Genomic DNA, 27416 nt, shown 5'->3' with positions numbered 1-27416 from the left:
AAATCTCACAGTTAGCATATTACAGTCCTAAAACAACTTTCTGCCTAAGGTTGTGAAGGCACTTTATAAGCCTACATATCTTGAGATAGCAGAAACTACACTGTTAAGACAGGTACAGGGGCCATCCAGTGTCACATGTGGAGTTGGCATGAAAGCAGGGAAAGAGAACCTGCCATGTGCAAACACGGCACTTCACATGCGTGATTCTAGATATGAATTAGGTTTACTTTCCACAAAAACTACTATTATACCTTGCCAAAATTAATGACGGAGCTCTAGGATACCATCAGCCCAGGTCAGTGGATTTCCAGAACGTGTTTGTTCATGCAGTTAGGGATTAAAGTCATGTCTGCTGATATTAATGGGAATTTTACCACTGGTTTTCCTGGGAGTGAGCAGATGCTCTGTAGCTCATTACAGCTACCTGCTCTCTGCACATAAACAAAACGCTGCTGGTGTATTTCCATTCACAACTCTTCCCGAGAATAACAGAGACCTCTAAATCCACATCTATTTATTGCTAGTACTAGAAAAGTTAGAATACAAAATTCCAAACTGAAACTATTGGCAATCTTGTACCTTTTAGCTTCCACACGTACACAATTGCAAGACACTTGCCTAGCAATGGCAGATTTAGATGTTTTTAAAATAAGTATTTAACTAGTATAGGAGCAGTCAGTAATAATAATTTAGATCTAACTTCAGATGAACCTTTGGTTTACCTTAATTTCATAACCCTGAAATTTTGATGCACAATCATTATATGTGAAAGACACTGGAAAGCTGCTAACCAAACTTACACACTGTGCGATTTTCTGCCAAACAAAACAAATGTTTCCATGACTATACCAAAAGTTCCCTGTGTATATTTTTACTTACTGGCTTCTTCTTTAACTTTATCAATTTCTGCCATTAATGACACTTCTTTGTCTACGATGCTAGAAAATGAAAAAAAAAAAAAAAAAGAAAAAAACCCATAATTTAATCCATGCTAGAACTCCATGAGTATCAAAAGACATAACTACACAAAGTCTTCAGACCTTAGTTATGGGCAGTTTTGAAGTTAATATGACTTAATGGAAACTAAAGAAACAGCTAGGCAAGCTGGCTACAAGAAATTAGTGATCACCAGTGTATGCTGATTTACATAACCATCTCACCAGCTTCTCCATTTGTCTGCACTGATGTGGAAGTCACTTGGCTTTACCTCTTCAGCACTGCCTCAGCACAACAGTCCTCAAATGATTAAACAGCCTGTTTCCTAATTAAGCTAGATATTCCATGGCAGAATATCCACCCTGGTTTATCTTGGCACAATATTAAGACTAAAACTGAGAGCTGTGTGGAAAGAAGTTCTTCTCTTCCTTAAATAAAGATATTCTTGCAAAATATGACAGAGTAACAAGAAAATTGTTTGTGATGTAAATAAGCATTAATATGGCTCCATAACGGAGGTCAGTTTTCATGCCCCCCACCCACAATTCTCTCCAGGACTGGAAAGGTGAGGTTCCACTTTTACCTGGCTTTCCCCAAGGTCTCGTATGACTCCTCTTTCACAAATCTCTAGTGTGCAATCACTGATAGTGCTTTTAAGCTATCAAAGTGTAAAGGGATCAGTTGGGTCTACTGAGAGCAGACAGCAGGTCTGGTAAATTGTTCACATCATCAACCCAGAGACATTGTTTAGTGAAACAGCACCACTGCAGAATGCTCTCCAGTGGATAGTGCTCCGGTGTGCCACACCATTTTCCCCTCACTGGGTTATTCTTAGTCATGTTCACGTTTAATAAACATCACCAATGCTAATGTTTATGTTTGCATAAGTGAGTAAACTCAAGCAGCTGGGGGAAAATCGCAAAAAGTAGGTCAAACATCAGGAGTAAATGCCAGGCACACACTCAAGGGAAGAGTGGAGTTCTCAACCCTTGCACTAAAATAATCCTTAAACATAAGCTTTTGTACCCAGTAGACACTGAGTTGTATTTGAACTAGCTTTCACCAGAAGGAAAACATTACAGAAAACTCAAGAAGAAAACATTTGTCCAGAATGCCCTTAGGAAAGAAAGAAGGATCCTACAGAGTTCAGTGGCCAGCAATCAAAGATAGAAGACTTAGAGAAGGGAGAAGGACTGATGGGTTAACTAAACCAGGGAAAGATTAGGGAGCATGCAGTGTGGTGAACACATGGCAGATATACAGCTGACTTAACCAGAAATTTACCAGCCAGAATATCGGGTGCCATGCAATTTTCCTTGAAATCTTCCCAGAAATTAACCAAGCTCATACAGGAGGTTTGCAACAGAAGTTCTGCAAAGTTTTACCCTTGGGTTTTACCAATCAACCATGACACTTGGAGGAGGAGAGGCTACTACCTTTACCTTGCCTCCCAATAGCCAACAAGAGGGACAGAAGCAGGTTGGGTGATGGCAAAGCATGCAGCAATACAATAAAACTGAGCACAGCACATCTTTCTGTTTCATACACATAAACAAGACTAAAACCATTGTTTTGGACTGCCTGATCAATTTAGCGTGACCTACACACCAGAGGAAATAAACCATCAGGGTTTTCCATGGTAGAGCAAATCAGTTAAGAGGCATACACTTAGAATGAAAGGACACGCTTGTTTCAGTTAGCCCTCAATATTCTCCAGGTCTATGCATTAAGCTTGGACTCCAAACAGGCAGGTGACGATTCCATCTTCCTAACCTAAATAGCAATAGCTTTTCAGAATTAATCTGTTTTCAATTAGCTTTTGTAACTACATTGTATAATAAAGTTTCTTGGTTTTCACAGCAGGTGGCTGAAATGAGTCTTTTTAGTTCTCACCTGTTTCTACCCTCTACAAATACAAGATTTTAATGGTCTTTAGTACTTTATCCTAAATTTAGAGAATCTGCATGTTTTCTCCTTAGCCATCTTTGTCACAAAAGCACCTCCCTAGTGTACTACACAGGTTATATATGCATAAACTTTTGGCTGGAAAACTACTCAAGCATCCAGTTCACAACAGCAGAGCTCATCAGTACTATGTTTTGTTCCAGTTCATTCCACAGCTGCTCTCTGCCCACTCCAATAACAGATCCTTGCTAAACTGCTTGGCCCCTAATATCTCCTTTTGATGCCAAATAAAAACACTTTTAACACCAGAATGAGAATGATAACACATCAGTCCTGTATTTATCATATTTTATATCTCAGCTGTTACTAGACAGTTTTCTACTCCTGAGGTTTTTGTGTGGTCTCTGATGAACATTTCAGGAAAGCATTTGGATGTTGTAGTAGCAGATGCCAGGACTCTGAAGAATTTGAAGAAAAAGCACCTGAGTACTTCCCTTGTAGATACAAACTAACATTGGGAAAACTGAACAATAAAACAAGAGAAAGAGCATTTGGTGCCTTTGTCAACACAAGACTAGTTCCTTTGACAGATCTTCATGAGGTTGCCCTTCCCTGAAGACCATGCAGCTGTACTAACTTATACCAGTTGAAAAAATGAACGCCCTCTCACCAAAAGGAAAGAAACACACTCATTTCTCATCTGGAAGTGTATAGGCACATTTCTCAGCCTGGAAATCAAGAACTACTATCACAGAATAATGGGGTAATTTAATAATTCTTTAGAAATGTCATAGGCCAACTAGCATGAGGAAATGCTGTTTTCTTCTTAGTTTACTTAAGGGTCAATTATTTAGGAAATGGAGTAGGAATCAATTTGATTCCTTTCTAGTCACATAAGAGAACTTCAGTGCAAAACTGATCAACTCTTAATCAGGAACTTGGCAAAGTTAGGAACAAATGAAAGTAACAAAGCAAGCTGGAAAACTGGATATAAAAAAGGGCAAAAAACAAAACAAACACAAAGAGAAAACTAAATGCTAACAGATATAGGAGAAAGGACAAGAATACTGTGGAAAAATCAACAATTCAAATCTTGTCTCTTGCTCCTGCTAAGATCTCACTGTTTTCACTTGAAGCTCAGACAGCCACTTAAGCTGAACAGCTTCTTAATTCATGAGAAGTTCAACTGGTTTTAATGTATTTTCTGGAGCCTACTCAGGCTCAATAGGATGATTATGATCAGACCACAGTGTCCATCATTGACTATAACTGAAAACCGCTCAAAGCTTGGCTCAGAAATACCTCCTGGGAATGCATTTTGTTTCTTAGTGTCCACTTGATACCAACATGTTACACCAAGCTGGTACACTCCAGTGCACAGCCTGCAACCACTGGTGTGCTGTGGAGAAGAACTGAATGCTGGATGCTATTGGAACTTCCTGCACTCACATATCACCAGATTTGGACTCTAGCAGAGCAAGGACCAGAGTACATTTCAGATCTAAAGACACCTCAAGGCAAACATTCTGCTAATTCCTTCCTCTCTAGTTATGCTGTTTCTCTTGGGTCTTGCTACAGATGGTAGGAGTCAGGGTTAAGATCACAAAGATGCTTCTTTAGCTGAGGTTCTGCAGAGGTCGTAGCACTGTCAATTTTCTCTTTGAGTACTCCTAGCACTAACATTCTATCAGGCTTCAGCTATCTCTTCTCCTTCCCTATATCAGCACTTGAGTATATTCCATATACCATTTAAGACTCCTGCGGCAACCACAGAAATTTGTTCCACCACTTCCCTCTCTGCATGTACCTGAATCCACGCCCTCATCATCAGTCTGTAGGATCCCTTGATGTACTGTATTTGTCAGTTCTGCTACAGATGTTCAGGTTTTTATTTATAATACACATTTATAATACATACTGGAACAAATGCAGGGACTCAAATCCCATCTCCCATTGACCAGGCTCAAGGACAGATTTGAATCAAGCAAGTCTTATAATCCATGACCGATGGTTAAGCCAGAACAGAAATACCTCTTTCTTTTCTGTTTGCCTTTGCAAACCCTTCTTCTGAAAGGACTAATTCTGATCTTCTCTCACCCCCCACTTTTTCAGGATCAGGACTCGGGCACCAAGCTCAAGCTATCAGCATTGTATCCTTGTTCATCGCAGGTCAGTATCTGTAGCTTGCAGCATAGGACTCAGCACTATTTGATTTTAATAACCAGATGAAATTTTGAGATGGGGTTCAGGAAGGAGACAATTTTGTTGAAGGAACACAGCAAGGCAGAGGCTTAATATAGAGAACATGCAAATGGGGCCAGAGAACAGCTAGTGCTTGTGCTGTAGAGATGTGAGACGCAGCAGTAGAGGCAGCAGCTCCTGAGGATTCATTTTGCTGAACTGGTTCTGAAGACAAGAGTGTAAGTGTTGTATTCCTGGTCAAATGGACAGTACTCGTGCCTTGGACTTACGCAGGCTGGCAGAATTCACACTACCATATAATGTCAAAAGAGCTGTGAATGCCAAACTGCAGTGAGCTGCCAGCACAGCAAAGACAGGAGTAAATTATGCTGACAGCTGCCTCATTTCACAGTTTCACACTCAGAACAAATTCTGAATTTGTTCTGACATTACTGGAAACCAATTAATCTTCCTCTAGTTTACTGCATGAAATTTGGTGCTTGCACAGTGAAAAAGAAATTTTCAGTCAGCTGCAATACCTCAAAATCCCACTAAAATGATTAAAGTTATTAGTGCCTCTTCAGAAAAGCCGCTTCAATTGCCGGGCTGGCTGAATTACAGCTTTACTGATGAGAGTCACAAGGGTTCCATATGACCAGAATCTTCTTTCCTTCTGATAATAATAAACCTATTGTGTCTTAAAAGATGAGGAAATAAAGGGACCAAGCTGACATGGAGGCACACATGCTGACACAAATCACAAAGGTAAGCCACAGCTGCATGGTACAGAGGTTACTGTTAAGAGTGTAATTCAAATGAGTCCTTTCAAAACCCTTTTAAACCCCCCAAAATGCCAATTTTCTCCTTGAGGTGTTTAATAAGCTTTGCTCTGCCCTGAACCAGCTTTATGTATCAGTGGAAATCAATGTTAGAGACTGAGGAAGACACAATCAGCAGCTAGGTGTGGCATTCTGAACAACTGCAGTAGGGCTTTTCATCTGGAAGGGGAAAAGAGCTTTTTTTCATGGTCATTCTTAGGGGTCTGCTTCAGCAGGTGGGACACCAGAACACTGAGGTACAATTCAAGTCCTTTTTTCATTAGGGACTTATTTGTGGGACATGGCCAGAGTCTGCCAGTTTAGGCTTCAAAACAAACCAACCCCCAAACAACACACCATTCTCCAGCATCTTTTTCTATTAGTGGGCTTTGGAACAGATCCCAGTAGATCCTTGAAGCTGTGCTAGTTAACAACCTGCTGCCAAACTCAAGCAAGTTTGAGGGACATCAGTAGTCACTGTTGCTGCTCTATTTGAACTGAGATTACATACAAATTCATGGGATAGTCCTGACAAGATCAGTGTTAGTCTTTTAAGTATTATGCCTGACTTCCTGTACACATTTCCCTTCTAGCATGAACACACTTGACCCAAAGGTGGGGTGAAAAGACAACTGATAAGACCCACATAACCATGTCCTTCACGACAAATCACCCACCTGAATCCAAAACACCAGAACTGCCTCTGTCAGACTTTCAACGCAAGGAGCTATAATGATGTGCTGAGAACGTAAGTATAAAGCCCGATCACCTGTAATGGGTGACTACAAGTTTTATAGGAATAAAAAGGATTTATAGGATAGTATAGGATTACGGAACAGCTGTGCTATATTGTAACTGGAGAAATGATACTTCAGGTTTTCCTGATATTAATAAACCTGTAGGAAAAGCAGTTGTTACATATTTTGCAATGTTTCAGGAAATTATATTCTTCCAGTATTAGCTCAACGGTATTTAAATGTTCATGGTGCTTGAAAATAGTTATTTGATCACTGTATTAGCACACACAGGATGTTTACACAGCAAACCAGATTACATGAATTTTCATGCTGACCACAAATACAGTCTGACAATAAGCAGACAAACAAAAGACAGAATAAATCAATTTCACTGAAATTCTTCCCTCTGCAGTGTACCATCTGGTAGAAGTAAAAACACTGAAAGGCTTTTAGTTATTCAAGTGATTTTGTGTTATTCTTTATGTACCTTCACTAATGTTTTGTTTACCAGCCAGCTAGCACAGTAGGGCCTGGCAAAGCCATCATAATTGAAGGTTTCTTCGCATTTTTAAGACCTCTTTACAAACAGTTAGAAGTTTATTGCCTGATCATAAATACCTGATTAAGCCAAAAACTGACATGGAAAACCTTTTCCTGAAAGAATGCTTCCAAATTTTATTTATTTAGAAGTGAAGGCATCAGACCTCTGGATTTGGCAGAGCTTTAACAACTGAGTGCGAGTTGCACCACGGCTCAATAGCATCCTGCACCTTATGACATAAATTTGTATAAGTATTTATTTCCTATCTGACCCTCAGTTCTGATACAACTACTGCAGTACCAGAATATCTTACTGGTTTTATATACTTTCGCCCAAATACACTCTGGCAAGGCAGAAGACTGTGGTCCTTGTTGGGCTTCTGCTATGGAGGAGAGGTAACTTTCCCAAAAGCACCCTGGAAAGTAGCCACAAAGAAAGTAAGAGTTTGGCTCTTTGGGCTAACACCTGTTGAAATTTGTTGAGACAGTTACTCCCTATATACGTTTAATAAGTTAGATTTCTCCTTAGTCTGACGAGATCAAAAAGGATATATTTACTTTACATCCACAATGACATGCACAAAAAAGAACAATCTACCTGCAGGACCCCAAAAACTACATGTACTTGTGTTTTACTGAGGACAACAAATACCCATGAATGACTGGGAGGAAAGAGAAGCCATGAAGTATGAACAACATGCTAAGAGACAGCGTAATCCACCTTTGAATTTCACCTCTGTAATCTGTCTTCACAAGTGTAGTAAAAAAAACAGGGACAAAACAAATATCTGTAAAAGACAAAGGGGCCAAAAGGGGGACAGGATGTATCTCACTGAAACCCAACTCCTCCAATTTCATGAGCTCTGTCTGTTCTCTCCGCCAATACACAGCAAGAGTAATCCCAAACTGCTGGAGGTCGTGAGAAGAGAGCAAGCACAAGCCCCTCTCCCAGTGCTGCAGCTCTGCAGGCAGTAGCGAGTCTGAGGCCAGAGCTGTTAGAGCAGACCCCCAGACAGCAGAAGCAGGGTCCAGGGGCTTTGGTAAAAGCACTGGTCTTTGAAGGCACCTGAAAACCCACCTGTGCTCAAGGAAATGCCTAGGAGACCATTTTTTCCTTCTCTGCCCTGGCAAAGTTACAGACTGCATTGCGTGAGTGACAGGCAAACAAATATCAGAACAAATTGCGAGGGGATTTGATAATCCATACTTCAGAGGCATACAGACTACCACAGGTCAGCTGGCAGACAGACAGAGGCAGAAAGCTAATGTGGACTGCCTGGAAACACAAAGAAATAGCACAGGAACTCTGTTCAGTGTAAAGCAATACCAGTCCTGGCCTTTCCAGCCATCTGCCCATGCTCTACACTGCCACATTACTAACACAAACAGGCAGTTCTTCATCTGGTGCCACTGATTCTGGGCTCTGGGCAACAGAAAACCATCATCTTTTACCGTTTGCCAAGTAAGGGTCCCAGAAAAGGGATGACTGTGTTCACTCACTGTTCTGCAATTGTGAGCCTGTGAGCACTGGCAACATTGCTCATCGCCCAGCACTGAGTTAGTACAGACACAATTACGTTCTTATAAATGACCCATTTTTCCCCATTCTTCGTCTGCTTTGATTTTAACCTAGAACGCAATAGAAAAATTGTTTTATCTTCCCAAAACATACAGTACTTGCTTTCCAGTTGTTCCCTAAATGTATAAAAATACATATTAAAATATCATGTAAAAATATAAAACATACATTAAAATCAATTTAAAAATTGTTAGTATTACCAAACTCAATTTCCCCAGTATTATGTCAGAGGCAATTTTTTATCCAGCCTATGGTGCAGCTTTCAAGGGCTTTTTGTTCATTCAAAAAATCAACTGTGTTGGTTTTCATGCTCTTTATAAACATACCAATGTGTTTGAGATGCAAAGAGTAGAGGAAGCTTGTCTGTCTTTGGTCCAGTTCTCTGTGCAGTGTAATTAAACTTGGCCTTACTATTTTCTACAGACTATTTTCCATTTGTGGTTGGAAGCAGACTGTATGGGCAAGTGGCAGATGTTTCCTTTTAGTGCTCCATATGACTGTGTGGATGCCCAGTATGTGAAAATGATTTTCTGGCAAGAGGCGTTATGGGGAACTGTGGCTTCTTTTGTGCTCTACACATTTCACTCAGATTCCTGGGGCTCTCTTTTTACCCCAAAGATTATTATTCAGTCTCCTGGTAGAAAAGCGAGAGCACAATTATATCGCATGGGCTTTAACCCTGGCAACAAATGCCTCAAGCGCAGTCTATTGAGAGGAGAGTTCACCTAGCTTTTGTGACCTTTTACTGCAACTTAAGCACTATTTGGTATTATTCTTTTTCTTGCCTTACACTACTGTGAGACATGGCTATGCTCTGACATGTTTTACATCAAGCAATAAGTGGAGCAGCTTATGTTCTTACTCACACAAAAGTATTCCTGAGAACCATACACCAAACTAAGGTGCAATGAGGAGAAATACTGGCTTAAGAAGCACTGTTAGGAGAATCTTCCTCAGAATTTTCAGATGCACATCAGAGAAATGGTGCCCTTCAGCTTGCTCTGCCTTGTGCTCTCATAGCCTTGGGGAAAGCAATGCTGCAGAAGGCCCTGCATGAGCAGGGGTGATGAGAGCGCCAGATTGTACCAGAAGCACAATCCACATGAGACTGCAAAAGAATTCTCACAGAGTAGGGCAAAGTGCCTTGTGTGGTCCAGCCCATGGCCTGTAAAATGCTCTGGTGACTTCTGGCATGAAAAGCATTGTGTAAAAGCAAGTTGTTATCACTTGTTCTGAGCATGCAGAGAATTACTCCAGTTGGCAGGAACTCCAACTGGGACACTCCTGAAAGAGAAAGTGAGCCCACTCCAGCATTATTAAGAAAACATCTTTATGGGATTTTTTCTGGCCCCATTTCGTTAAAATGTTAAAACTGGAAGCAAGCTTTGTATTTTCTTTTCCAAGCATTTACAGGTGTCCACAGCATGCTGCTCTATACTACTCCTTTTTTAAACCGTGGGACAGTGGTATGCACTGTTTTGCCAGGTAGGTGACTTTTAAATTGCAGTACAGTGCTGACTGAGAGTGTTAAGGAGTAATTTCCCTTCATCGGTTAGGACAAGCTGTGAAATACTGAGCAAGACAGAGACATGGACTTCTACTGATAACTATCACTCAGAAGTTTCTGCTGTTCAAAAGGGAAAGTTCTTGTGATTTTTTTCTGCTGAAACTTTCAGGACATCTTAGGCCACACATGCTATTCATTTATCTCCATGGTCATGGTTTGCTATACTATCTGGAGGTAGGAGGAAGATACATGACGTTATCTTTTCACTTCTCCATCCTTTCTGTGATTGGTAAAATCATGAAAAGATTAAAAAAAAAGATTATAAGGAAGTCCAGAAGATTACTGCCTCCTCAAATGCAGTTTTGATTCTGATCTTGACAGTAAATGCAAAAAGAAAGATACAAAAAGGGTCTTTTATCCTATTCCCAAAGGAAGAAAACCGAAGAGCAACAACAAAGTAGTATGTGCCTCAGCATTCAGCTGCAATACAAGATTAAAGCTTCCGACTTCAATTAGCTTCGCTAAAACCTCTTGGGTGGTGACAGCTGTGTGTAACATGAACCGGTTAAGCTCCCATCTAGGTTACTGTATTCATCCCATTCAAGCATTCCATGCAGTTCTGACCACAGACATCACTTAGCTGCTGTTGTATGTTTATCTGTTTTACACCTCAACCAATTCACACTCCAGCAGCAACTGGAAGAACAACTTGCAAAAAGCTTTGGAATTACTCTCACAAAGATGACCAGGTATCACTGTCATTTTGGTTACTCCATAGCATCCTGGGAACAACAGTTCAGCTGTGGATTGGAACTAGATAATATTTAAGGTCCTTTCCAACCCAAACACTTCTACGATTCTGTAACTTTTCCCATGATAAACAAGTCGACTGCCACAGCGGAATTCCAGTGCCCAAGGAGGGTGATAAATAATCAAGAGTCTGCATGCCTTGCTACCCTATCCTCCTGCTACCACTAGTGAAGCTTTGTTCAACTCTGAAGCAAGGAAACTGCCATGTAAATAACACAAACTAAACTATTCAGCCCAGGAATGTGATCTTTTGACTCTATGAGGTCTGAAGCTGTATGCATCGCTGGCCCTGGTGATTTTTTACTCAAATCCAGTTAATATAGAGCAGTTGGCAGCAACTTCTTATAAATGAGATACTAAAGACAGCTTTTCCCATCTTTTTCAGTGTTTAAGCCACAAAGTCACGTAATCTATCTCAAACCTGTTTTTCCTTTTAGTAAAGAAGGTGTTAAGTCATTCATTTTAGTATTTAAACCAAATTTTCATTCATTTGAAGAAAAAAACCCTAAATATTAGGTTATGAGCTGCCAAAAGCAATGTAGCCCACATTGAGATTTTCATAAATATGTCCTGACATTATGCTGTCCTTGTTGCAATATTATGTTGCAATATTACATGCATGAAATTGCTTTGTGAGGCCTGAATATTCAGGTCTGTTACATTCTACAGCTTCTCATAGATTCCAGTAATTTATGCCCTGAAGTTGGTAAGAGGAAAAATTAAAATGAAGAATGTTCAAAAGTTTTCCAGGCTATTTTTCATCATTTAAAATCTACCTGGATTTACATACTGTTTTGTGGTCATTCTGTCATTTCCCCTATTAAGTTCACCTATTAAAGAACATATCATAGATTAGGCAATGCAACTTCAGTGTTTTTCAAGTTAAAACATGAATAATGAAGAATTTCAGTTCTGAAGTTACTAATATAGCACCTCACCCCGCAGTCTTAGATTACAATAGAGTTTTAAGCCTGTTCCATGCCCAGAGTGACTATTGTTTAAAGATCGAATTGACCATGACTGCCTGGAAACAAGATCAGATACAAGGGACATTATGTATTTTTAACACTGCTACAAAAAATATTATAGTGAGAACTACACAGCAGATGAGACTGAACTATGAGTTTACTCAGAGAAAAGGTCACACCTTAACAGAAACCATAAATGTTTTATAATTTTTCTAAAGCCATATAAAACCACCTCTGAGAACTACCATAAAAAGGTGCAGGGGACTGATGAATTTTACTTAATTTTTCTATAATTACAATATAATTACTGCACTTTAGTTTGTAAGCAACTATCGCTATGCTGGCTCCAGAGCACTTCTGACAACACTAGAGTTTAGCACAACTGATGATCACAGCCTATGTTCACTGGAGTACAGAGACAGAAACAAGACACTCTGCTAGACAGCCAGATGCACCACTGGCTCAGTGCAACAGAATCTTCCACTAATCAGCTCAGCAGTGCTTTGACTTTCTGCCCATATAGAATTGGAGCCCCAGTGGCACAGAAGTCACTTCAAATGCATCACTGAAGACAAATGCACCGCTGAAGTCCAGAGTTAAAATTCTGCTAATACTACAGCACTTTTGTAATATGCTCATAATACAAAGTATGCTCATAAAAATACTGACAAATATTATGGATGAATTAAGGGTGAAAGGTTTTTGTACTTTTCTGTGATTTGTAACCAAATCCTGTATATTTTAATACAATTTCCTTGTTTACTGCAATGATGTATAATGCATGGGTTTTATATAGCATCTATGCTTAATGAAAGGCCAAGTAAAAGTCAGACTAAAAAACATTTTTCTATGACAACTATATTCAAAATATACAGCTTGCTACTACAGCAATTATTTCAGCTACAAATGTTCAAAGGGCATAGACATCGCTGAGGATCAGGAATAACCAAAATTATAATAGAAAAGAATTAGAAAAAAGGAAGAGATAAAAGAATGAGGACAAAGAATGATTAGAGATGACAACTGGTAATGAAGTGATGGATGGGGGAAGAAACTATGAGGGAAAGAAAAATCAAAGAATGGTCAGATAAGTAGCAAAGATAATGGGAAATGAGGAGACAGAAAAGGACTGTCTGCCAAAGAAGATAAGATCAAAGTAGTAGTATAGAAAGAAGAGAATTAAAGAAGGTAAAGAGACTTCAGAAAACCCCATGGACAGGATTTTTAGAAAAGCTTCAGATCAGATATGCTGCCACTGAACTTGATACAAAAGAATTAAGATGGATCACTTGGGGGAAAAAAACCCAAACAACATAATGAGATACTTTTTTTTCCCCAAAGAACTGTAGTTTTGTCCCCTTTTATGTATGTAAATATACACTTATGCATGTATTACTTGTGGTTGGTGAGAAGTTACTTAGGGGCACCACATGGGTTTTGTTTGGTGCAACCAAAATGCTGCAAACACACAGGGTGTCAGTGACCCCTCCCCACCAATGCCAGTGGCCTTCTTAGCCCCTCTTCTCAGGTGGTGCTGATGGATCTCTCCATCTGATTTACCTACCAGCTGTGTAATTCTGCAAAAGCAGCTTTAATCTTCTTCACTGAATTATCGACTTCCTCTTTAATCATCATACGGTATCTGGTTAGAGAAACAGTGCAACGCTGCAAGTCTTTTACTGATTTTTCAATGTTTGGCCCTAAAATAGAAAACAAAAATTGCACAAAAGTCAGAAATCTGTTTTTTATTTTTCTGAATGAGGGAGCAGGAAGAGTTCAACATGTTATTTGCCCACATTACGACAAAGTGGTTATCCTACTCAAGTCCAAAAATCCAACTTTTCCACAGTCCTTCCATGGTACTTTTCAGTTTCTAAACACGCTGCTCAAATTCATTCTCCAAAGCGAATATTAAAACAGCACTACTGATTCAAATTATTTATTTTTAATTTCATTCACTATAAAGTTAAATAGACTATAAATTGTTCGATTCATTTTTGTTATGCTGAGTATGATTCTGCTCTCACTTTTCAACTTATCTCTTCTTCACATAGGTGCTTCCCCCCCGCCCCCTGAGGCCTCAACTGTCTGATCATCTCAGTACACAGCAACCAGGGACCCAATTTACCTCTTTTTTTGACTGAATCATCTGTCTTTGTTTCAAGTTGAGTTGTAGTATTGGGTGATTTAACTGAGGAAGATTTTGACTTTGGCCTGCCTAGGTTACACTGGAGTTGAACTGATGCCTGAGAAGACTCATGCTGTTCAACTCCATTCATAGTCTTTGGGTTTAATTCCATGGACACTCTCTGGAGTTCTCGTTCCTTCTCTGCAAGAAAGCATTAAGGTAGAAAACAGGGAGTTAGAATATTGAGAAAGCTATGAAGACATATTGTTTAGTCTGAACTACTTAATACAATGGAAAAATCAAGTTGTTTTGTGGATTTTCACCCCACCTCCCACTGGCAGGCATTCTACAGAACCTTGAAAAGCAGTGACAGAACAGAAACAAAATGTTTTGGTTATTAAACACTGATCTGAGCACATCTACGTTTCAACAGTCTAAAAAGAAAAACTCATTAAAAAAAATCAACTCTTCTATGATGACTTGAAAAAATACCTCATAACATAGAAAGCATATTAACAATTGTAATCTTTGCCCAAATATTAGAGACCAGAACTTGAGAGGAAGTCTGCTATGGAAAGCATGAGACTTTAATATTGATATCTGTCTATCTGTATGTATCTGCCTCACACAAAATAATTTTCGCTATTTTACCAGCATTTTAAAAGCACCAATTAAACATTCCTATCTGAAATACTTACCTTGCCTGACTACAGCTTTCTATCACAAGCAGTTGCTAAGAGGACCAAGCAGGAAATGAAACAACGGCTAAGACTAGGCTCTTGGATTCAACAGCTTGAGAGGGCTAAAAAAATGCCTGAGCCTGTTTGTTGCCACAAGACAACATGGTTTACTCTTTCCAAGACTCCAAAGGGATTTGAGACCCAGCATCATGGCAGAGGGCCAAGGAGTCAAACAATGACTATGAAAACTAATGGGTAAGGCCACTGTCAGTTGAGATTGGCCTGACTAAATAACTCCAAAAGATAGCTAGAAATAAACAGTCTATCAGCTAAACTATAGAGAAAAGCCAGGCCTACTGTCCTCAAGACCTTTCGAAATTTATTGTTATAGTGCAAAATTGTTATTTACTGCATTTAACTAGAAGCTTTGGTATTCTTGCCAAGACAAATGGCAAACTGATAGCTTCTTAAAGAAAGTCATCTAGAAGAACGGTTATACTCTAAAGTCTTTTCTCTGCAATATATTTCGATACTGTTTCTTCCAAATGACACATGAGCTATTGTGAAACCCAGCAGCACAATGATCAATATCACCTAGCAGACAATACCTTAGTATGCTGCTACTGAACTTCCAAATTTGATTGAGGACAATCAGCACAATTGAAAATAGATTGAGAAAGCCTGCATCAAATCCCTGAAGACTTGGGCCAGCTAAGCAACATGTGTAACAAACTCTGTCTCTCTCAAATACTTGGAAGAGAAGTCAAACCTCTGGGTAGTAATATCTACAAGTAAACTGTTGCAGAGTTCAGTAGACGGTGCCTTAGAATTTCAGCACTAGTCTAATGTGTGACCTTCTCTGTATTAGCCATCAAGTATTACCAGACCTGCCCGTAATGGCAGCAGCCTAAATAAGGTTCCTTTGAAATCTGCTGAGCTACTATCTTCAAAACAAGTGATTTATCTTTTTGTAACAGCTTGCCATTTAACACCTTTTAAATAAAGTGAACCTTGTGGATTCTTTGACTGAAAGAAGAAAAAAAAACCACAAACCCTTGAGATATAAACAGGAAGTTCAAAGAATTCACTGAAAATCATCCTACATGAAAAACATTTTTAAAAAGTAGGTGAGAAATCAGTATTTGATTTATATCTGGTTTTACCCAACTGCCTGCAAAAAGCACGGTAAGGCAGCATTAAATATTCTTTCAGCACATTCATGCCCCTTCTTTACAAGGGCATGCACAGAAAACGCAGCCATTAAGTCCTTCAGGTCCTGCGTTGTCAAGGACAAGAAAGAAAGTTGGCGAGTTTGTTATGGTCATCATTTTGAAGTAATCTGGTTTATTGAAGGCCTTATCCCCTTCAAGATACTGAGGAGAGCCCTTGAACTGACTCATAACTAAGCGAAACAGTCTCCATGGCCCTCCATGATGAGGTAATTCGGCTTTCCAGGGCCTTGAATTGTGTGCTTCATTTTCTCTAACAGGTCGTAACTCCCTGTAGGAAACCGTAACACAAAAAAGCAACAACCAAGTATCTCTGAGAAAAAGAAAGATGGAATAATGGCAAGAAATAAGCAGATATGAACTAAAAGTAATAGCCACATGTTCTCCCCTGTCATTTTCTAGCATGGGACACCTCAAGGAAAAACACCAGACACACTGCGTCCTCACTTCTAGTCCCTGAAGTCCCTTCCAGGCAGCCACGAATTTATGGCTCAGAAAGACCTTATCTCACAGACTGTGAGTTGGTATAAGCAAAGCTTCAATCTCATGTTCCTCACGGGGAAGAAAGAATAGGGGCCTGTCAGCAGATACCTGACTATGATCATTCTAAGCTGTGAGCTGTCTGAAGGTGATGGTGAAATGACTGCAGTAACATTAATTTGATAGGGAAGGAACCAAAACAAACAAGACAGACAAGGATAAAACAAAGGAGGTTACAACACAAGAGGGAGCAATATGAAACAGGTGTACCTTGGAGTGACTTCAGCATTTCAAACTCCAAGTCTGTGTGACTTGCTCAGAAACCACAAGGGCTGAGCTGCTGGCCCCCGAGGAATTCTGATCACTCTTCTATTTAGCAGCATGCACTTCAGCACAAATTTAACAATATGTACATAGGTGGCTTTTGACCTTAAGAAAGTAGCTATTATACTGGCTGTAAAGGCAAAGAATCTAGTGCAACCCAAAGTGCAGCAGCAGCTCTTTCCTTCTCTGTATTAAACAAATTGCCAGGAACTGATTTTACTATGCAAGGGAAACTTGAATAGAAAAGTTTCAGGTTCTCCTTTCTCTCCATTACCTTTCCTTTCTTTTCCCACCTTTTTCTTTCACTTTCATCCCCCTCTCCCATTGTTTCTGAAACAGGGGATATATGTAAATGTCTATAAACATTGTAAAGCTTTGGTAATACCTCATTTGTCACTTGTAAAAACAAAGTAAAATTCTGTGATACTTTCTGCCTTTGGTATGTAAAACTCTTCACTGTATCATGTCAAAGAGAAAAAGAAAGGACTCAATACCAATGCCGCAGAAAAAGATCACGAAAAGAACGGGTATTCTTGCGTTCAGGTCTGTTACTCCCTAGAAAGAGCTCCTCCCCATGCATGGACAGATTCAGTCTATGTACCTTTACTCATACACATATCGTTTCAAAACCAGCAATTCTTAAGAAGTTTGACATGAGATCTTGACATAACACAATGAAAGGATACTTGAAGGCTTTCACATAGTTTCTTCCCCAGAGGAGAAAGTTTGTTGTCATTGATGTTGCTATAACCAGAACTCTGTACCTACTACAAACCAGTAGGAAAGACTTTTCTTTATTACTGTGCCCCAGAGTTCCAGTATCAGAACCTACACCCTAGCAGAAACGTGTGTGTATTAAGAGGCTATCAGACTGAATTCCCTCAACATAAAGGCCCTTCCCTGCCAGAGAAAGCCAGTGGAGATCTAATGCCACTCTCCTATTAGGGGGAGATGAGAAAAAAAAATAAATGGACTAGTCTGAACGAGGTAATAAAGAAATTCTGTGGTACACCTCAAGCTCATACTACCCTGATATCTTTGCTCCAGATGAGGAGACATTTTATACTCAAGCTATTTTCTAACCCTGCATTCTTGTGTATTTATATCTGCAGTATTCTGTATCAGCTGGGCATTTAATTATATTTTTGATCATTTTGTCTCTAGAAGAGAAAAAAAAAAGACATTTTGCAAGGGAACATACTGCAAGATGAATTGTGCCCCGATATAAATCTACTTGCATGACTTTAATAGCTAGGTGCATTATTTTGTATAAATAGCTCCCTCCAATTTATTGTTTTTATTATATTCTGCTTCATGGCAATATAAATGCCATGTTCTTTATGTAAATGGGGGCTTAGATATTGCCAGTTAAAGGTGTCTGGTGCCAGATGAACTGACCTGTGATTTCTGGACAGACCAGCGCTGAGTCTACAAATCCTGAGCCTTTGTTCTCAACAGAAGCACCTTCCCGTTTCTGATTGGCAGAAGCCCTGCAAGAGTTGTCCTTGGAGCATCCATTCAGATGGCAATCATATATTCCCTGGGGCTCGTGAGATGCCTTCTCGGGTCCACCATTCTTAGTTTTAGGATCTTTATTGCCCAGGTGCTGTTTAAATTTGCTTCTTTTTCTCCTATTGTTCTAAATGGAGAAATAGTGCAAGAACAGAGACATCACTCAGTGCAACTAATAACTCAAAATACAATCAGTAACATGCCCATGCTTTTAAAATGCTATACTAGTGACATCAGAGTAATGTAATTTACAGGACGTGCTGTACTATACAAACACAGTGCATCTGTTCAGCTGAACATATAAACTGTTTCAAACAAAACCTGGAGCCCCAAACTGGTTTTCCCTTTCCTTCCACACAAAATACTTGCACTGCGAATGATAATAAAAGCACTGCTAAGAAGCTGCTCAAACTGTTTCCAGTTACTTAGGATAAGCAGTTCTTAACCATCCAGGGAAGTTGTGAATGCTCCATCCCTGGCAGTGTCCAAGGCCAGGTTGGACAGAGCCTTGGGTGACATGGTTTAAGCGGGAGGTGTTCCTGCCCATGGCAGAGTGCTGGAACTAGATGATCTTAAGGTCCTTTCCAACCCTAACTATTCTATGATTCTATCCTATGATTCAGGGGACATCCACACAGTAACACGGACAAACACTTAAGGCATCACTCATCAGGTAGAAAGTAATCATAGAGGACGCAAGTTGACCACTGCTACTGTAGCTCTCCCAGCCTTAAAAAGGAGCCTCCATGACACTGACTCTCAGGGCAGCCTCCTGGTACAGCTCCGGCTTGGAGATACATATGCACGAAGATCACATCCCAAATATATACTTGAAGTATCTGACTTGATGGTGTCACTAATGCGTGACTCCTAATGCATGACTCCTATGCTTATGTTATTTTTACACTTGTCAGCAAAATCCCTAGCACTATAATTGGCTGTGATTACCCAGGATACAGTTGCTCATTAAGTGCTTCTGAACATGGGCTGGTTTAGGATTCATTCTGTACTTGCCCAGGGTCTGGGTTTCACACACACATATACACATGTGCTGTCCCAGAAATTCTCTCAGAACACTGGGCTGGAGAGACAACAGACGGACAGATTAGAAATAACACACGCATTTGCTTTCAAGTTTTCTGACTACAGGTGTGAATGAAGTCACCTATGTTAGCAAAGGCAGACAGAGCACTGGCCAAAATAAAAGCACTACATTCAACTACAGACAGCTGATAAATGGCCTGAAAGCCTTTATTCTCAAGAGCAAGTTCTTACCTTCTTTTTCCCTGTCATATTCCATTCCTTTAGAACCTGAGCTGCGCTGCCTAGAGAAAGAGAAGATCAAACATTTCAAGGAAAGTTCAGCTATGAAAAAGAACAGGTGTGTTCAAGAGCAGTTTCTACTCTCCTAGCCTAGGCAGCATTTCCATTTGTTGTTGTGAACTTGCTTATGTGGGGAGAACAAAGCGGGTACTGCTGCCTTTCTCCTTTTTAGTTACCATTTTATTTGATTACGCTACATGGGTTATCTGGCACTACTGCTTTTCATGGTCTTCATTCCACAAAGTGATTAAGTGGGTGTCTAACTTAAAGCACTAGCATAAGCCCTAGAAAAATTAACACTCAAATCTGTTGCCTGAAAAAGGGAAGCATCTCAGCATGCTAGTATAATAACTGTGTAAAATATATAGACTACCCTGACCCTAGAGCTTCCCACAGTTTTTTAATCTTCTGCCATTTTTATCATGTACTTCCGATGTGTCATCTGTCATAGTCAGAAGACATAAGAACATAAAAATGAATTTTGAAAAATTATTACAATTTTGTATACTTGAAATTCTGTCTGCCAGCCCTAATGAGTTGGTTAGAGACATCTATGGAACAAAGCAAGCAGAGCTTTGTTTTAGACAAGTGCTAGCTGCCATACTAGAAGAAAACTCTTCTGCACCCAGTTAACACCATCATTTTATTCTCCTGGACTCTAAAGCTGAAAATACGTGCTCACGGTGTCGTGCTTTAAACCCAGCCGGTAACTCAGAACCATGCAGTCACTCACTCACTCCCCACTCCCTTCTCCCCCCACCCCAACTCCCAGAGGGATGGGGAAGAGAACTGAAAGAATTTAACTCCCACGGGTTGAGATAAGAGCAGTCCAGTAACTAAGGTACAACACAGAACCACTGCTGCTACCACCAATAATAATAATGATAAGGGAAATAACAGGGGAAGAGAATACAACCGCTCACCACCTGCCGACTGATACCCAGCCGGACCTGAGCAGTGATCTACCCCTTCTGTGTAACTGCCTCCAGTTTATATACCGGGCATGACGTGCTGTGGTATGGAATACCCCTTTGGCTACTTTGGGTCAGGTGTCCTGTCTCTGCTTCCTCCTGGCTTCCCCTCCTCCCTGGCAGAGCATGAGACTCACAAAGTCCTTGGTTAGAGTAAGCATCACTGAGCAACAACTAAAAACATCAGTGTTATCAGTGCTGTTCCCAGGCCGAAAGTCAAAACCACAGCACTGCACCAGCTACTAAGTAGAAAATTTCTGCTACTGCTGAACCCAGGACAATGGTAAGCATGCAGTCTGAATCATCATTCAAACTACAATGGCCGTATCTGCCACAATAACCCTTTTAATCGCCACCAGGTTAAAGGTCTTCTGCTTGAGGAATCACTTTATCATCACTCCATAATTCTAGTAAATATTTGTTTATCATCCTTTCCAAATGGGTCTCATACTCTTCTCACTCATTTCAGTGAACTCTTGACAATATTAGTATTAAGAAATAACCCTGTTTTCAGACAACCATGAGTCATGAATTTGGATTCAGCCAAAGACGTGACATTTTCAAATATATCAAAATAATTTTTCTATCACAATAATACAGATCCAAAATTATCTGTCAAGTCTACCATGCACACTAGAAGTGCTAAGCCAAATCTGTTAAATCGTGAAAAAAACATGTATGGAATTTAGGGTAAATTTAGATTAGATACTGGGGAAAAAAAGTCCTCCCTGTGAGGGTGCTGAGGTGCTGGCACAGGCTGCCCCATCCCTGGCAGTGTTCAGGGTTAGGTTGGAAGTGTCTTTTGAGCAACCAGGTCTAGTGGAAGGTGTCCCTGCCCATGGCAGGGGGTTGGAACTGGATGGTCTTTAAGGTCCCTTCCAACCCAAACCATTCTATGATTCTATGAATCCATCAAAGCCATATTTTGTTTCCATTACAATGCAGACCAAAGGCTAAGAAAACTTATGTGTGTAACTATACATATATTTAGTTACACAGATACATACTTATGTACATACAAATACAACCCCTCTCCAAGAAATATGCTGGCCTTCAGTAGACACCATGTTTCACTATGAAGAAACAAACCCAGACACTTGCTGCCCATTTTATTCTGTGCTGCTGAAAATACGTGATTTTACTTGACAGCTTTGTTAACTGTTTTCACAGTATCATCCAACACTCTTTTTGTGTTGGCTGGTGTTGTCTTAGCTTTGCTTCCCTCAGATTCCCTGCAAATACTGTGCAGGGTGAGGGTTATTTTAAGGATTCACCCAACTAACCCTAGTTTCTTCTTGTTGGAAATGCACTAACTGCAAGTCCCAAAGCCCTCACTTAAACCCACCAGTATATTTTCTTGACTAGATCTAGAAAGCAGCTGAACAGCCCTTCTGTGTATGCTTAACTAGGTAAAAACATTGCAAATAATAAATTTGAACCACTATTTTATTTAACTCAACTCATACTTCAAATACAGAAGTAAATTTATAATACAGACATCACCTATACACCACTCCAAATATGAAGCAAGATAGGAGCTGATCTCAGGAAACTAAATTTGCACCTTTCTTGGTTCAGCATGCAGCACCTCTGAGAGAACCACTGAATGGAGGTGCTCAGCCTTTTCACTCAGCATGGCTATCCCCATGTTTTTCACTGCTTGTAGCAATGGGTGGTCTGCGATTGTGGTATTTCAATCTTATCAATGTTTTTCATTTGTGTGAAAAGGCACTCAAAGTGCTAGTCATTCTATCCACACTGGTAGCTGAAAGGACATGACCTTTTTCATGCCATTTCCAGACAGTTACAAATATTGTCTGTTTTCAAATGCTCACTTGCAAAGACTTCTGAACTCAAGGCACAGTGATCATAAACTGGTGAAGCTCAAAGATGATTTGAACTCACGTTACAACAGCTTGCTTTTTTCCAAGACTTTGTTGCATTCTTGCACTTGCTTTTGCCCTATTTCTTTTTCATAGCAGATGACAACATATGGCTATGAAAGCACTTCCCCTTCGAAAGAATCACTGGAAACAACTCAAGCAAGCAGTAGTAACTTAAGACAAAATAAACGGCATGAAAGGAACTTAGTGAATGATTAGGGAGCAACCCCTCCACTATTTTTCCCAAGTCATGTATTACAGGAGAACAAAATTAATTGATGCATCACATTTTCCTTTCTCTGTGTGTGAACAAACAAACTCCTCTTTCCAGCAGAATCTGACTGTTGCATATACCTGAATCAAGAGGCATCATATAGACGGGATGGAAGAATTCTGATGTATTTATAAATAGTCTGGTTTGTTTGCATTTGCTTTTGCATATTGGTAATTCCTAGTCCATCATGAGCTTTCTGGCTGATACTTCTTAGTATATTAATCCAAACCAAACCCCAAACTATTCTCAAGTAAAATAGATATGAAATAAGCAAATTTGAGATGGCACTTCAACACTATGAGGCATTTTTTAAGATACTGTCCTGGGTTCAGCAGTAGCAGAAATTTTCTACTTCTTAGTAGCTGGTGCAGTGCTGTGGTTTTGACTTTTGGCCTGGGAACAATGCTGATAACACTGATGGTTTTATTTGTTGCTCAGTGATGCTTACTCTGACCAAGAACTTTGTGAGTCTCATGCTCTGCCAGGGAGCAGGGGAAGCCAGGAGGAAGCAGAGACAGGACACCTGACCAAAAGTACCCAAAGGGGTATTCCATACCACAGCACGTCATGCCCAGTATATAAACTGGGGGCAGTTACCCAGAAGGGCGAGATCACTGCTCGGGTTGGGCTGGGTATCGGTCGGCAGGTGGTGAGCAGTTGTATTCTCCTCCCCTGTTATTTCCCTTACCATGATTATTATTGGTGGTAGCAGCAGTGGTTTTGTTCTATACCTTAGTTACTAGACTGTTCTTATCTCAACCCGTGGGAGTTAAATTCTTTCAGTTCTCCTCCCCATCCCTCTGGGAGTGGGGGGAGGAAGAAAGGGGGGGAGTGAGCTAGCAGCTGCGTGGTTCTGAATTACCGGCTGGGCTTAAACCATGACAGATATACAGGGCTTTTACAACCCCTGAACTTCTGGTATCTTTTAAGCAGCCCGAAACTACAAAGATTTTGAGAGGTTTTGCTCCTGATATGTTGTTATTCCTGCAAAGGGTTTCCCACAGTCTTTGGTGAAAGTTCAAAATACTTGCTATTATATATTTATCAGAAGTGTTATTTAAACACAAGTGACCTTTCATCAGAGATGGTCTCACAATGCAAAATACAAACAGATCCAGATTTAGAATGGCTCGAACTTTCAATGGAGTCTTAGTTCAGCCATTATAAATGTCAAGGCTATTTGCAAAATTCAGATTGAGGTTTGAATGTCAATGTATGCATCACGTTCAGGGGTTTAGAGGCCTGGTTATCTGCTTCAGAACTATTCCAACTTCCTATTAGTTACCGTATCTTCAACAGTAAATCATATTCTGACATAATTCACTTTAAAAAGCATTAACTTTAATGCAGAATAAAAAAGGCCTGCAAAAGATTGGCACCAAAAAAAAGGCAAAGTTAGGTAGAACAAATGAACAGCCGTATCAAACTCATACTGTGAAGAAGTAAAGATGCAGACAGAAGTATCAATTATAACTAGTGAGCTTTCCAAGTGTCACAATCAGCAGTATTTTATCAAAACAACTTTTAAGCCACTAAAGACAATGAATACTTCAGCATGCAATTGAATGCCTCATGCCTTAGTGAAAAAGGTATGCTGTACTCACCATCCATGAAAGCTTGAACAGCCTTGTCTACATTGTTATCAAACTGCTGCAACACCAGAACTATCTCATTATTGCTTTTGTTTGGAACAACTGATCGGATTGCATTGATCTGGAAGGAAAAAACAGGAATACAGTAACACATGGGTTCATCATGCCCCTTCAGACAGCAAGGTACGTTTGTGCCAAGAGATGTTTATATATATGCATGTTATACATGACATGCTGACAGGTACACACCAATGTATCTGTACAATACCCATCCTCTCCTTAACTGACCCATGCAAATAATGAAAACAATTTCCTCAAGAGACTGAATACAGAACTGGTAGCCAGTAAGCCTGGAACCAAATCCTACCTCAATCACAGCAGGAGAACTAGTTTATCCGAACTGGCAGAATTTGACCTTATGCTTTTTTCCTAAATGTTCTATTTGCTCCCACGCAACTTGACAAGACACATCACCTATACAAACTTATAGAGTACACAAGCACTTTGACAAGGCTATTGCACAGCCTTGCTACGTTACCTACGTTACTTTTTTGACATCTGGAAAACAGTCATATGCATTAAAACAGTCACAGGCTAAAGGGAAAACAGTATAAGTTTTAAAAGCTCTAGTGGCTGCTCAGCATAATTTCAGTTTTCTGTTCCATACATATGTGACCAGGAAGCTTGTGTAACAAAATCCTGAACAAAGGACATGGGAAGCCAAATGCTTCCTCTAGGAAACTGCTGATGGATGAGGTGCTACACCCACCCATGATTCTGGCACACCGTGCTTCTATTTCACAGCATTTGCTACTGCTGTATTGTCTTCAGTATCCATTTACACCAAATGGCAATTCAACCCACTACGCTTTAAATAAAATGTTCCTACTGGAATCATGTTGATGATTTACTTTCTCTTGCCCATGTAACATAGTTCAAAGTAAATAGTTACATGAAACTTAAGTGCTATATTGTCTTAATGCTAGACAAGACTTTACTAGGTATCACAGTATCACAGTATGTTAGAGATTGGAAGGGACCTCAAAAGATCATCTAGTCCAATCCCCCTGCCGGAGCAGGATCACCTAGATAAGGTTACACAGGAACGTGTCCAGGCGGGTTTTGAATGTCTCCAGAGAAGGAGACTCCACAACCTCCCTGGGCAGCCTGTTCCAGTGTTCTGTCACCCTCACTGAGAAGAAGTTTCTTCTCAAGTTTAAGTGGAACCTCTTGTGTTCCACTTTGTACCCACTGCCCCTTGTCCTATCATTGTTTGCCACTGAGAAGAGCCTGGCTCCATCCTCGTGACACTCCCCCTTTATATATTTATATACACTAATAAGGTCACCCCTCAATCTCCTCCAAACTATAGAGACCCAGCTCCCTCAGTCTTTCCTCATAAGGGGGATGCTCCACTCCCTTAATCATCTTAGTTGCCCTGCGCTGGACTCTCTCCAGCAGGTCCCTGCTCTTCTTAAACTGAGGAGCCCAGAACTGGACACAATATTCCAGATGAGGTCTCACCAGGGCAGAGTAGAGGGGAAGGAGTACCAAAATAAAAATACTTAAATATAGTCAGCAAAACTAACAAAAGGTCAAGGTAGTACTCTGAAAAGACAAGAGAATCCATGCCAAAACCAATCTAGTTGTTCCAAATCAGCTTTTTGAGTACCATGTCAAGCTATCCACCATGTATTTACTGTACTGCAAATGGTCATCCAGCACCCCGTGGATGGCCGCCTTTCTGTGGGACACATCTTTGATTAGGGCGTACTTTATTTACTGCATTACAGTGTCATCATGCTAATTTCTGATGGGTGGTCTTTTTACTGTACTGTAAAATAATTGTGAAAAAATAATACATGAAGATAGACCTCTTTAAGTGAACTAGGCTGGATTACACAGTAAAAACATTCACACTACCTTGTCTTAGCTGACCATTTAGATGCTGAAGACCAATCTTTCCAGATTCCCTTTGTGGAGTCTCCATCAGTAGAGGGACCAGAAGTTGATTCAGAACACTTAAGTGCTCTGATTTATGACCAAGAATCTTATTTTGCTGTTGTATGCTCACCCCACTCCTCAATCACTGTATTTCCCTGTCCCATGTACTAACAGAAGCCACAACTCATTTCAAGCTCTGTTAATACACAGCAACTGAGAGCTCTGATTCATGACACCTGCTGAACATAGCTTCAGCACCACAAAAAGTTGATACTTGCTTCAGCTAAATCCACATGGGATCAAACTTTCTGGGGGATGCTTTCCACATTAGCCCATCTCTTTCACTGTGTAAAAAGGTCACTTTCTGACCTCAGCGCAGAACTCCAGTATGTCTACTTAGTACAATTTACCCTCTGTTTGTCATCCTACCATCATCTCATGTCTTTGCAGCTTCACATTTGCCTACAACACATTTCAAGTAGCAAGGCTAGCCTTGGATAACTCAGGCCACAGGCATAGAGGGCAGTGGAGTTAAATGGCTTCTCTACTTCCTAAGGACCTTTTCCAAATGCCTATCTAATAACTTGTCTAATGTTGCTGCCCTATGCTCACAAGCTAGTTCTCAACAACTAGCTGCTTTGGAGGTTCTACTAAACACAGGTGACTACTGGAAGTTCAGGCAGGCTAGGCTGTCAACTGGCTGTTGTTGCCAGAAACTACCCAGAAAACCTCTGCTCAAGCTTATCTCTTCAGCTGCTCTGGGTGCATGGGGAGGGAAATAGAGAGTATAGCTCTCTGTGAGCTGCAGGCATTCAAGTGAAAACTAACCCAGATCAACAGGAGGTGCAGAGAAAGCCCTGGAAAAAGGAGTTTTATTCAACTGATTGTGGGCACAGGCATGCCATTTTCTTATAAAGTTGCAACAAATATGAATAAAACTTGGCAAAGACCTGAGGCTAGATTAGGCTGCAAACTGCAGTCTATTTTATGTTCTATGGTGGTAGATGCCAAAGGTTTCCACCATGTGGACTACATCTTCATATTCTCACAAAAACCTCCCATCTTCTTTCACAATCACGTGGATCATCTCTGCCT

At 40.2% G+C, this 27416-nt stretch overlaps 1 protein-coding gene across 3 annotated transcripts in view; it reads right to left on the bottom strand.

Annotated features, from left to right (window-relative positions):
- The window catches only part of SPATS2L (spermatogenesis associated serine rich 2 like), an 86273-nt gene that overhangs the window by 8092 nt on the left and 50765 nt on the right, over positions 1-27416 (bottom strand). For all 3 annotated transcript variants that reach the window (XM_061377575.1, XM_061377566.1, XM_061377583.1), the window contains 6 exons: positions 24390-24498; positions 19610-19659; positions 18221-18461; positions 14110-14310; positions 13546-13681; positions 880-938 (listed from right to left, as the gene is read on the bottom strand). In XM_061377575.1, coding sequence (XP_061233559.1) covers positions 880-938; positions 13546-13681; positions 14110-14310; positions 18221-18461; positions 19610-19659; positions 24390-24498 — 796 coding nt within the window. The remainder of the gene's footprint in view (positions 1-879; positions 939-13545; positions 13682-14109; positions 14311-18220; positions 18462-19609; positions 19660-24389; positions 24499-27416) is intronic.

The sequence above is a fragment of the Neopsephotus bourkii genome, unplaced genomic scaffold (assembly GCF_033783945.1).
Source record: "Neopsephotus bourkii isolate Nb327-2 ecotype Australia unplaced genomic scaffold, CSIRO-AGI_Nbou_v1 NB_196, whole genome shotgun sequence".
NCBI lineage: Eukaryota > Metazoa > Chordata > Aves > Psittaciformes > Psittacidae > Neopsephotus > Neopsephotus bourkii.
The sequence above is the reverse complement of the archived record's forward strand: the minus strand, read 5'-3'. Positions and strand labels throughout refer to the sequence as shown.